The sequence below is a fragment of the Cyprinodon tularosa genome, unplaced genomic scaffold, assembly GCF_016077235.1.
Source record: "Cyprinodon tularosa strain WSP-4 unplaced genomic scaffold, ASM1607723v1 ctg2, whole genome shotgun sequence".
NCBI classification, from domain to species: domain Eukaryota; kingdom Metazoa; phylum Chordata; class Actinopteri; order Cyprinodontiformes; family Cyprinodontidae; genus Cyprinodon; species Cyprinodon tularosa.
In genome coordinates, this window is record NW_024038733.1 from 819,286 (window position 1) to 832,176 (window position 12,891).

Consider the following 12,891-nt stretch of genomic DNA (forward strand, 5'->3'; position numbering starts at 1 on the left):
TACCAAAAATGATATAACTATTTTTTTTATTTTTTTTTTTTTTAGTACAAAAAAAGTGGAAAAAGTGTCACAACACGACACAAAAACTTTCCAAGGGTTTCAAATTGAGCAATGACCAGGCTTTGGGAACCCCTTGATAAAGAGAGTTTAGAAAAATATCACAGAAAGCTTTCAGATTGGCAAAAACTTCATGGTTTAAAGTCAAAAGCATCTGCTTCTTAATTATGTTTTTTCCTATGGAAAATAATAACAAAAAATCCTAGGTTTATTTTTCCTTATTTTTCAAAGCGAGTTCCTGCAGCTAAAATAAACGCAATGAATTCATTTTAAAGTTTTTTTTAACCAGGGATACAAAAATAAGACTAAATCTGATTGAGATAACTGCCTGACACTGCTATCTTATTTTGCAGATCAGTTTGTAGGTGAAGGAGGTGGAAGATGATTGTAACGATCTCAAGTCGAAGACCTACCTGGTGATTTGATTCAGGTCCATTCCGCTCTGACTCTGCGTAGGAGGCAAAGGAAAAAGTGATAAATCTCATCTTCAGCACAGCTCACACGGCAGTTTATACCAATACTTTCCAATGCCATGCATGTTACACATCTGTACTAAAGGAGTAATTATTTATCCAAAATAAGCAAAACAAATCCTACCTGTGCCTTCCATCGGTGAGTCAGCCCCGACTTTCTCAACCTCTGCTGGCTTTGACATCCTGATATCTGTGGCAGAAACGACAGAAGTCAAATGTGTCACGGAAGAAGTTCAAGAAGCAAAAGATGTAAGTGACCAGAATGTAGATGACAGTAGGGAAAGAGGAAGGCCAGGGCGGCGATCTCTGTTAGGTTGGGGTTGACTGTTTTTCAGGTCACAGAACAAACCTACACACTGTAAACTTAAACAATGAGGCTGAATCATTCAGAACTATATATACAACCCACATTCATTCACTCTTTCCAATTAGTGGTTAAACAGGAGTGGGTTCGACCTAAAGGTGTTTGCTCATTCTAAATATAACCCAAGGTGTTTTCGTGGGAGTATAGCAACCCTAAAATGTCTCATGTTGTTTGTCATTCATCACAAGACCGCATCACATTCTGGTTCTTTGTCTGGGACAGTCCCATTGGGCGACAGTCATGAATGAAACAGGTCCGCAAATTTAAGTCTTCGCCTCTTTTTTATCAGGACAAAAGTGGAATTTAGGCTCGGAGAAACAGAGATGGGAATGGTTTGAGAGGAGTTTACACAGAATACAAAGGTGTGTACGTTTCTATAGATGTACCACTGTGTGCAGTAATTTATGTTTGGTTATCAGCCTGTGGCATTATCTGCTACAAAAACCCTTTTATTTATCTGAAACCACAAACTGTAGGAAAAAAAAGACTTTTTGTTGTGTCCATTTGAAACTAATTCTCCCCCACTCCTGCACTGCCTTCCCTTAACATGAACACACACACACACCTACACACCGAGACACACAGTAACTTCCCTTTTGTGAAAACATGCAAATCTGCCCAACGACTAACTAATTATATCTGCCACCTGCATAATAAACTCTCAGTCTCCCTCCTTTTTTTTCTGTACCTCATTCCCTTCTTGTTCTGTTGCCTCTCGTTTCATCCTGATTTCATTTATTTCACTAAATACAAACTTGACTCAAATTTGTCTGAATGCTTCTAAAAAGTAAAAAAAAAAAAAAAAAAAAGCAAAAGTAAGCACACAAGCAGTATGTCCACCACTGGGTGGCGGTAGTGACACACTGCTTCGCTGACCACCACTGACCAAATGAAGCAGCTGCTGGTCAGATGCCGCCTCTTTAAATCCGCCTTCTCAGCAAATTGGGCTCCCATTTTCTTCTTTTTGAAATTCCATTTACAAGTAATGCACATAAAAATTATTTAAACTTTTAATTTTGCACTTTTAATAAAAGATAAAACATACAACTCTGCCTTCTTTTATGTTTCCCTGTGAAACCTATGTTTTACACAAAATATTTTAAATCTAGCTTGAGTCTTATTTCCTTTTTTGGTGCCTATAAACTGGCATGAAATATAACGGATCAAACCAAAATAACCGAGTGACTTCCTAGTGGTACATATCATTTATTAATAGAGTGATAACCACATTTCCTTACAGTTGAAAATATAAAAATATTAGCCAAAGCAGGTATCAATTGATGCATGGTCACTGCAAAGTTGATGTTTCCTTTTATAGCTGAACTTACAAGCAGGCCATTTGAAGACAACAAGGCCAAAATAAATGCAATCATTCTAGGCCTTAAAATGTTTTACAGTAGCTTAAAATTGCCTTTTTGTACACTAACGTCAGGGTATCCATCTATCCGTCCATTTTCTGGCACGTTTAATCCCATGTGGGGTCGCGAGGGGTGCTGGTGCCTATCTCCAGCTGTCTACGGGCGAGAGGCAGCGTACACCCTGGACAGGTCGCAAATCCATCGCAGGGGTGTCAGATTATCGCTTTGGAAAATAATCTTCTATTAAAGTAATAATTATTATCCTGTGATGAAGGTACCAACCCCAAATTCTCAGCTTTCCCTGCAAATCTGCTAAATATATTAAAGCCCTGAATATATAGGAAAATAATCTAAAACATTCTGATTCACAGTGAATTGTTGTGTCTTTACATTTCATTTTGGTCTCACTATTCAAATAAAGATCCTTGATTCTCTACTTTAAACATTTCTTCAATTACTTTTAGCATATAGTTAAATTATATTAACTAAAATAACAGTCATGTCATTTATTTTGTATTATAACGGCAGGGCTGCAAAAACACCAAAATATTTTAAGAACGGTATATTTAATTTAAGAGTAACAGTCCATTTGTCTTACTATGAAAATGTTCAATGTTATACCAGCTTTAATAATAAATAACATAGTAATAATAAGTAGGGTAAAAACTAGATGCAATCATACAGTTAACGAGTGTTTATGCAGTTGGAGAGGCTTATTTACACTTTCAGTAGGAAACTTTGCAGTACAATCCCAGAGAGACTTTATGGCCCAGTGGTAATGGTTTATTGCCTATGTATAGAGAAAGCATTCATGGTTCTCCTAATATGAGTTTGGTATGCTTGAGTTGTGGTGTTGTTTCAGAACCTTTTTATGACTTTAATAAACAATAAGGTTTTTATATTTTTTCATGATTCTTTTAGGAGTAGAATTGAATTAAAATAGTGTTAAAATCAAAAATGATCTCGGTGAAACCTACAGAAACCCGAAACAGCTGCTGTAAAAGGGGGAAAATCTTTAGAACAAAGGAAATAGTAGTGCCTCCAAGCAGCATGTCTGTCACAAAAACATGAAAAAAAGTGAAACCAGGCAGAAGATTTCATAATGTATTTCATTATGTTTGTATGCATAACATTTTTTTTAATCATAGCTTTAAAAAAGTGCAAACTTTAATGAAGTGCTGTATTAATCTTTTCTTTTTCATCTTTTTGTCTTTAAAATTGCACAGATTTAAGTTTTCTCATAACTCATTCATCTGAATAATTAAAAGTTGTTTTTTTTAGTATCACAGCTAGATTTTAAATTTAACCTTTTTTAAATTTTTCAGTTCAACATGAGATTATTTGGGGTTTGCGTAATGGACGTAATTTACTGCCTATGCAGATTTGATTTTGGGGCAACTGTAGGTAAAAATATGGGACCTGTATCAGGTCAAATTGAGTTTCCCACTTCTATACTAAATTTCCTTTTAAGCGCGGCTAGAAACTTTATTCTTTACCACACAGTGTATTCCATACAAGGAGTCTATAATAACCCCAGTTTCATCCAATGCACATCCATCTCCAGGAAAATCCCCAATAGGGCCTACGTAGGGCTGGTTCTGGAAGCACCCCTGTGACTCCCTGCAGAGGCGACACTTGTGTTTGAGTGAAACAGATGTGAGATCAGTCTACTTCAGTACACACATTAATGTCTTTGGGGGGATGGGGACTGAGGGGGAGTAGGTGACGATCTGCTTGAGAAGCTCTTCTTCCTACTGTACTGTTATGGCACACACTTGCATGCAAACCTACACAATGACTGCAGGATTTCCCTCAAAAAGTTGAACCTAATTTGGTTAGGAGACAAAAAGGAGGATGCTGGTTAGCCTATGTTGGGGTCTGTTTGTGGTTATTCCCACATTTCATACACCCCCCTATTTTGGAGATTTTGGTGGCTATTATTGAAACTAGAGAACTCTTCCACTGTTGCTTAATTTCTGCTGAAAACCACAGAATTTGCCACAAAATAGCACCTTCCTCTTATTTACAAAAAAATTCACCACAAAATTGGTAAGGAGACAAAAGCGTTACTTTAATGGCTGCTCGGGTCACGGCGCTTGGACTGTGAGGTTACAAAACAACAAAACACAGAATGAAATGATGCATGTTCTTTTTTGACCATGTGTGCAGGAGACAGGGACAAGGTGTGTGCTGATTCATGGCGTGAAAACGGCCTGCAGACAGTAACATGGTGGATAATGTGGTCAGTAATACGGTGGTGGGACAGTATATCAAGATGCTGTGTCTTTTTCTCACTTCCCCTCCCGACTTCCCCTTGCGCCGGGTTGAATGCTGAGTGCTAAACCCAACATTTACTGTCAGTGTGGCTATTAATATTAACCTGATCTCTCTCTCTCACTCTCTCTTTCACTCCATCTTAAAAAAAAAAAACTGCTTATCTTTCACAACATGCTGCTGTGCGTTCAAACACTCAACTTATTTTACCTATCACATTTAGCTTCTTTACAAGTTAAGGGTGTGAAGCTAATATTAGGAGCAAGAAGATGCACACTTCTAAAAAGGTTTTGCTTCTGAGCAAACATAATGAAAAGCAGCAAGGAGACACTTTCGTTCTTAGGCAACTGCAAGGATCAATAGTGTTGATCTGTGAGGCCAGCGGGCGAAACCAGCCACAACTTTATATCTTAAACAGATTAAATGTAATGCTGTATAATCCTGTGTCATGAATAAATGATGCAACAGAAAGGAACAAGGAACAAGCCGTCTGTGCAAAGTCTGGACCTTTCCCCTCTGGGTATATTTGGTATCAAAAAGTTATTTCTGATGCCAAAAAAAGTTGAAGACAATGCAGGGCATTCATGTGTAAATTATTGTTAGATTTTAATATAAAATGACAAGAGTTCATGAACCAATGAATGATAAAAAAATTTAAAAAATCATATAATAAGATGTTAAAGTAGGAATCTAACAGAGGTTGCTGGTTCCTCATTATCTCACTTGGAGCATTCTAACTGTAGGGATTTTTTTCAGTTCATAAATAAATTAACCAAACAAAAAAAATAAACTACTGCGTTTGTAATCAATTTTCATGTCTCCTTGTAGACAAATACCATATATTACACAATTTGTCTGCTATAAAAATGAAGTCTGGACAATAAATAAACACAATTTCATGTATTAATTTCAATTCAAATTTGAATCCATCAATTCTTTCAAGACAAAAAAAAAATCTGTTAATTTCTAATCTCAGTTGAAGAACCGTTTTACTTTCACCCTCAATTGTTACACTGATCCTTTAGTAGTATGCAAACCCATGCAAATTTACTGCACACTCATGTATCAAAGTTTTTGACATAACTTTCAAGATTTACCAGTTTATACCTTCGCTTTTTCTGCAATATTTTCCGCCGTGTTACAGTGAAACTCTTATTGCTTGCTTGCTTTCTGTGCGGGTGATGTGTCACCCCGACGATCGGAGTAATTTCTCCGAGGTCGTAGAGAGTGACCACATTGAGGTTAAAAAGCGACTCTGAGCGTTTCAAATCCATGAATCACCCTCTGATAAAAGGTTTATCTCATGAAAATGTGCAATATGTTTAACAAATTCAGTCTTGATGCGGGGCCCGGAGCAAACATGAGCTAATTGACATTTGAAAAATTGATTTCTGGTAATTGGTGAGTCAACCAACAGCCTTGATGTGCGTGCATGAGTGTGTGAGTGTGTGTGTGTGTGTTTAGCCGGTCAGCTCAGGCTGTGAGAAGTGACAGCCTGAGCTGACCACCTAAATGGGGCCATGAGGTGAGAAGAGCTGCAATTAATTCTGCTTTTCTTTAAACATTTTTCACTGCTGAGAAAAGGGAATATCTAAAGTGTTTCCCCTTTTGATATTCAATTTTTTTTTATATCTAAAGAGAAATTAAATATGGTCAAAGCAAAAGTCAGCCCTTCACAGCATGCACACCCACACAAAGTTTATACCACTTTAAAAGTTGCAAAACCGTTATCAGTGAAACATCAGTGAAGTAAAACCCTAATGCTACAGCACTTGACAAAAAAAAAAAAAAAATGTTACTGCTGGTGCAGCACATTTTTTTTTCCATTAAAGATTGTATTTTCCACAAGAATATTCAATATGTGATATTAATTTAAAGCATGCATGCACATGAACACTCAGAGGGAAAGTGAGGTGACCTTTCCCTGCATCCACTCCATGCTTTCACCTCTTATTCTTTGATGTTCTCTAATTAGTTGAGCTCGTTAGACCCAGTGACATTAATCAACAGCCTAGACATGACTCTTCCTCACACACACACTCACACACACACACGGTTCCCATTTCCTAATGCCTAATTGGTCTTGGCAAATGATGGGCAGCAATGACAGAGAGCTGCACAGACAGCCACTCACCTGGCAACCACATACTGGAGAAGTCCTTGGCCGCTATCGCCGCTGTCTTGGTCATATCTGTGTGAGAGCGTGCGTGCTTCCTAAAGAAAAACTCTCACTCACCCTCCCTGTGTCGAGTGTGTTAAATCATATGGTTGAATTACCCCTCCCTCCCAGGCCTGCCTCTCTATCTCTCTTTGAGTTTTTGCACTAGTCCACACCCCCAAGGCCCCACCTCCTCCCCACATCCTGCAACATAACAGGAAGTAGCTCTCAAAAGAATAGGAACTCAAGCACAGAGTGGAGAGTATAATACAACACACACATATAAAAAAAAACAGAAAAAGAAAGGGGGGCATGGCACAAGAGAGTGGGAGAGAATGAGTGAGTGAGCGAGGAGATTGATCAGATAGATGAGGTGAAAAAGAGGGGGATGATGAGCGGAGTCGGAAAGTGATGGCGCGGCTGGAAACAGCCACTCACACTCCCTCACTCTCACACACTCATGTCAACAGGCTCACACATGAAAGGTGAAAACAGCAAGTTAGATGGGTTTATGACGGCTGCTTAACCTCTGACCCCCAGCACATTCAAAACTCTTAAAAACTTTTACAACCATCACAGTTTCTCTGCATCATAACCATGCTTACGTTTTGAAAGAAGGTGGCGAGAGGGAGCCCGCTTGTAGGCGTAAGGTGGTCTGTCAGCCCCCAGCAGCAGAAGATGTGAGACATCCTCAGCTAAGTTTAACACTCTAACCCAAGCGGAAGGAAAAAGTCAGTCAGTAAACTCACTGTACAACTGACCAAGCCACAGTGTGGGCTGCACACAGTGATACACCACAGAAACCCACACCATCAATCTCTACACGTGACGGGTACAGAGGGCAAGAAAGTGGAACATTACAGATAAAAGTAAATATGAGCTATTATCAGCGCCACCCACTTGGATTAAAAGACTAACCCGATAAAGGAGTGACAATCTAACGTCGAGGAATGATGCTGCGGTTGCAGAACTAGGATTTATTCTCACTAGATTTTCAGATCTGAATGAGTCACTGGGTTGTGACAGTGAGCCAAACTGGCCACAGGGTGGCACTATTTGTTCGGCCCCTGAAGAGGGAGGCTGAAATCACTCCTCTCTGTTCCCTCTCCCTTGGTTGGAGTTCACTAATTCAAAAGCTAACAGCAGCAGAGTCCCCAAGTTTAACCTTATAAATACTTTATGTGGTGATTTACAACAAACCCATGTACTGCAGGACACACTGCTGCACTCCTGGTGCTCAGTCAGAAACAAGTTGGATCCCATCTTCAAGGGCTACATTTAGCCATGCAACACATAAATATAATAAACTGATAGTTCAATATTTATTTGCCTTGTCCATGTATTTCTTAAATGATCTTCACATTCGTTCATCCTTAAAGTACCTTTTTAAATGTTCCAGACTTATTTAAAGACGTCCTTATCATTTTAGAAGGGTGATCTTACATCTTAAGGTAACTATATTAGAATAATTTTTCAAGCCATATTTTTACATGCTTTGTATATAAAGAAACATAACATTTTTATTTTAGACCCTACCATGACATCACACTGAACCTGTTCTGTTTTAGGTCAGTCAGGCTGTGCTAGAATGATTCCTATTCTATTTTAAATGTAAGGCAACAATTTCTTGTGTGAAATTATGGGAAAGAGGTGCATCAAGCTAACAGGAAGAGAATTGTTAACCCATTCAAGTCTGGTTCAGAGATTCCTGAAGATCAGTGGTTAATCTGCTCTAACAATTTTACAGAAGTAGAGGCACCATGGGACTGTCTAAATAGCTAATCTTTTGAAAAAATTGGGTTCTCTGTCTCAGACAGATCATTTATTTGTAGTGAGAAATGATAATTTAATTTAACTAAAAGCAAAAAATAAAATGTGTCATAATTTTTATATGCTTTTAAGGAATTGCAGGAAATGTGAAATAATATTATGTTTTTCTTATTATAAGCAAGGAATACAATTAGCAAAGGTTGAGGCTTTATTGTTTAACAAAAATGTCTATTTTCAGGAACAAAAGCATGCTGTGTTTCACAAAGTTGATGGATACATCAACGTCTGGTTATTTAAAGAGGAGCTGGTTTTGGTACAAAATGCTACACTGAAAAAAATAAAATCTAAGTACCGGTAAGTCAATTTTTCTAAAAATATTTTTTTTTCCTAGAATTGATCAGGTAAATGAGACTCTCTACCAATGGAATACGAAAAATGACATTTAATATAAGAAAAAAAAACAATGGCAGTATCTTATTTCAAGTGAATAATATCTAACCATCTTATTTTGAGGGTAAATATACTTATTAATTTGCCAGGTGTTATTTACAGACTCAAATTAAGGGTAAATACACTTATCTTAACACATTTGACTCACTTGTAGATAGTTTTTGCCGTGTATGTAATCAATTTTAAGAACAGCAAACATGATTAGTCAAAGACGAATGCTTTGCATTGTTCACAACGCTAAAACCAAAAATTGTTTAGAAAGTATCCAAGTATCTATCACAAAATCAATCCAAGGGCCACAATTAACAGTCAGGCAGCATGTTGGACACGCCCGATTTAAGCAGTAAAATTATAATTGACATGCATGGTCTACAGAATCATAGTTTAAAAGCACCCGGCCAGGCCATTCCGGGGAGGGTGACAGAAGGCGGCTTGTTAAGGGGGGGTTAGGGCCGTTCTTGGGTCAGGGGTCACCAAGTCAGCCTGGCTTTGACCCTGACCTTCACTCAAACCAAAATCTGCCAACATAACAGTGTTGCAGTGTCCGTAATGACCGCAAAGGTGTTTGACAAAAATATGAAAATGAGTAAATCTGTGATTGTTAAATCACTTCAATATAATTAGACTGAAAGGTAAAATCCATACAACTTAGAGCACACAGAGATTCTCTCAAATAATTACATTTAGCACATCACTTAGTCTAGTCCTCAACTCATGAAAACTGACTGGATATTTCAAAGCACCAGCTGTTCAAGGCGAGAATTTGGTCACTACTAAAAGTTGGGACTAAAACAGCAAATGCAAGAATGCAATCTGATTGTTCGACTCCAGGGAGGAGGATGGGAGGAGGCTGAAGCCTCTGGAGTGCCATCAATCACTCCAGTGTCAAAGAATGAGGGAGAGGCAAGGAGGGAGTGTATTGGATGCTACGGAAAGAGGAAGAGCGAAACAGTGAGGAAAGAAGAGAAGAGAATGAAGGAGATGTAAAGGTGACAGAGATGAAGGTGAGAAGCGGATGAATAAAGAGATTGGAGGAAGGATGTCAGCTGGGAGGAGAATGTTTGTATAATAGGTCAGGGTGGGGACGTTTTAAAGGTCTCTGACCGCTTCAGAATAGCTCCATGGCAAGGTCCTCCTATATCTACCTCAGCCTCGGGCCTACAGCACACCCTGGCTTTAATTCATATAATCCATCACGCTCCTCTCCCTATAGATGGGGACTGAACAGGGCACAGAGATGGACCCACCGAGTCCAAACAGTATGACTTGATTATACAAGAGGAGAGATTAAAAATCCACTCTGACGTAAAAGTGCGTTTCTGCGTAGGAGCTGCAGGATTAAAGCAGTAGCTCTAACAGTGTGCGGCCCGCAGAGGTTGAGGTTGCCTATGAGAAGCAGCAGGGGCTAAAGCACACTAACACTGCTGGTTGCTTTGGGACCAGCACCATTTCAACCACACCTTCACAACAGCTCTTCCTCTCTTGTCCTAATATTTCTGGATTGCTTCTCTTCCTTTATGCCCTCTTCCCCTCCATCCTTCTTTCACACTGTGCCCCTCCTCTCTGTATCATCTCAGCAGCCCGTTGGGAGCCAGGTTTGTCTAGACAGACAGAGCTCTCTCCCACGGCGCAACCAAGGTTGAAGCTCAAATCTTTATCTCTGCTCGTCTAACCCTGGCCTCTTCTTTGGTCACAGGAGGGAAGGGACGGAGAAAAAAGGAACACCAAGGCCACTAAACTGTGGCCACTCACTGCGGTGAGTAACAATTGATGCATTAAAATATATGCAGATGGGCATCAGGTTGCTGAGGCTGCAGACACTTCCCCCTCTTGTGGTAGCAGAAGGAAATGACAATGTGGCAATGTGTTTGCACACTCAGAAATTCTTTTAAAAATTAGACTCTAATTCAGAACAGTTGTCTAACTACTGTAACTAAATAAGAAAAAATAAAACCTCCAAAACAAATCTCAGTATTTTCTAGTTTTCATAAAATTCAGCGTGTCTTTGCAGCATAGATAGGTGTTATAAGTTAGACAGGCAGTCTATACTTGCTGCCTATATTTTCTATGCTAAAAGTTTTAAACTTTTACTTTAATGTCACATGAAATCGATTTTTTTTCCCTGAAAAGTCAGAGTTTATCACTAATTGAAACCTCAAAATCCAATATGGCTTCCATACTCAGGCATCATCATAAAAGAGACACTAAAAAGCTGTTTAAATAACATTCTGTAACGTTGTTTATCAGAAAATGTGGACACTATGGAACAATCCTGATCAACACCGTTGGAGCAAATTTCAGAAATGATATTGCAAGGATCTTTTATTTATTTTACTATGCAGCCCAAAGTTAAAGAACAGAAACTCTGCTACTGACCTACTTACAGGAAACATTTAAGTTAGACTGAATCGGTTCTACTGAAAATTTGCTCAAATTCTTAGCTAGAATATTACCTTCCTGTTTCCCTACAGATGGGAGCACTTAGAGAGAAATCAACCGGTGACCGAAAACAGACAATTTTAAGCTTGACTGGTTCTGGCTTTGTAAGCAGCCAGATGATAACTTAAAAATGCTAACTTTCTTCAATCAGTGAACTGCAGTTAACCGCTTCTACGTCTCTCTAACAGCATTAACAGCACAGAGACTGAGTTAGGGAAACTTTTGAAATCAAAGCCATATTTTCTAAATCAAAGCATCTAAAGTTTTCCGTCTGTGAGGGGGTGAGAGAGAGCAACACTTTAGGCGATAATGGGAAAGCGGAAAGCTAAACAGTGAGGATTCAAGTTGTCTTGTTTATTTAAACCTTTTTAAGAATTGTCCAGAATTAGAAAATTGGAAATAAAAAAAAAAAAAAAAAGTTTGTCTGTTTTAGAATATTATTAAAATCCTGCTTTACAGCGACTCATCTCTAATACAGCGACATGACATTGCCTCTGTTAGAATAAATAAATAACAGCTTAGTTCAAGAAGGTTAAATAAATATGTATTCTTTTTGACTTCCTAGTAATAGTCCCTGAAATAAAAACAGAGTCGGCTTCAGTTGGTTCTGAAAGGTCAAAGCCTGAGAGACTTGAGCAAAGAGTTCTGATCAGTGCATCTCTGAATACATCAGCTGAGGTCATCTTGAACCTGCTCTGCTTCCTTAGCTTTCAACCTGCTCTTCATCATCCTCGTCCTCCTCCTGCTCTCCTCTTCTTTCTACTTGGTTCAAACTTTCTCCTCTGCTCCTCTGCCTCTCTTTCTCCCTCAGACCTGCTGGTCAGCAGCAGCTGTGACATCACCGGCCACTGCTCTCCGCTTGGATTGGACACTCGGCCACGTTGCCAGGCAACAGCAGCAAAAGGTCTCGGTGAGAGCGTGCTTGTGTGTGTGTGTGTGTTTATGTCTGTTTGTAGCTCAGAGAGTGAAAGGTGTGTGAGCGATTTTCCTCGCCTTGCCCTTTATCTGTGCATGAAGAATGATCAGAACAGATATACCTCCATGCTTTATCACAGATCAAAGCATGTAGATGATTGGGCTGCCTCGCCGCCGTCCTTCTCCAACATAGAAGAAGAAGGGGGATACGTGAGCGTTAATAAAGAAGAAAGATGGCACAAGTGTGCACGCGCATCAGTGTCCAACTAAATGAATGTGCATGTTGGTGTTGGAAATGGGTATATGTCTGTATGTTGTGTGTATGTGTGTGTGTGTGTGTGTGTGTGTGTGTGTAAGCCCCCGGGAGCGGGTGGTTATTGTATCTGACACAGCGGCTCTTTCTCGCGCCTCATATTTCTGGGCCGATCGATTCCTCTGACTCCCGACAAGACAATAATCGCACCTCCCTCTCTCACTCCATCACAACCATTATTACTGACCTCCCCAGGGAATGAAAAAGGGTGGAGGAAGGGAGAGATGAGGAAGGAAGGAAGGATGGATAGAAGGAAGGGAAAGAGATTGAGGAGTGATGGAGGGGGATGCGAAGTTGACAAAATGAGAGTAAGATGATGA

The 12,891-nt window shown here is 39.3% G+C and overlaps 1 protein-coding gene and 1 long non-coding RNA gene across 7 annotated transcripts in view; one reads left to right on the plus strand and one right to left on the minus strand.

The window, feature by feature from the left end:
* The window catches only part of pou2f2a (POU class 2 homeobox 2a), a 92,660-nt gene that overhangs the window by 12,422 nt on the left and 67,347 nt on the right, over positions 1–12,891 (minus strand). For 5 of the 6 annotated variants that reach the window (XM_038284441.1, XM_038284440.1, XM_038284443.1 and 2 more), the window contains exons 2-3: positions 655–720; positions 471–505 (exon numbers count right to left, since the gene is read on the minus strand). In XM_038284441.1, coding sequence (XP_038140369.1) covers positions 471–505; positions 655–720 — 101 coding nt within the window. Of the gene's footprint in view, positions 1–470; positions 506–654; positions 721–6,660; positions 6,762–12,891 lie in introns of those variants that run through there. The other variant, XM_038284442.1, reaches the window with a different exon arrangement.
* On the plus strand, positions 415–12,251 carry LOC119783108. Its single transcript, XR_005280751.1, has 3 exons — positions 415–779; positions 10,601–10,660; positions 12,155–12,251. It is a non-coding gene; the product is annotated as an uncharacterized LOC119783108 (long non-coding RNA).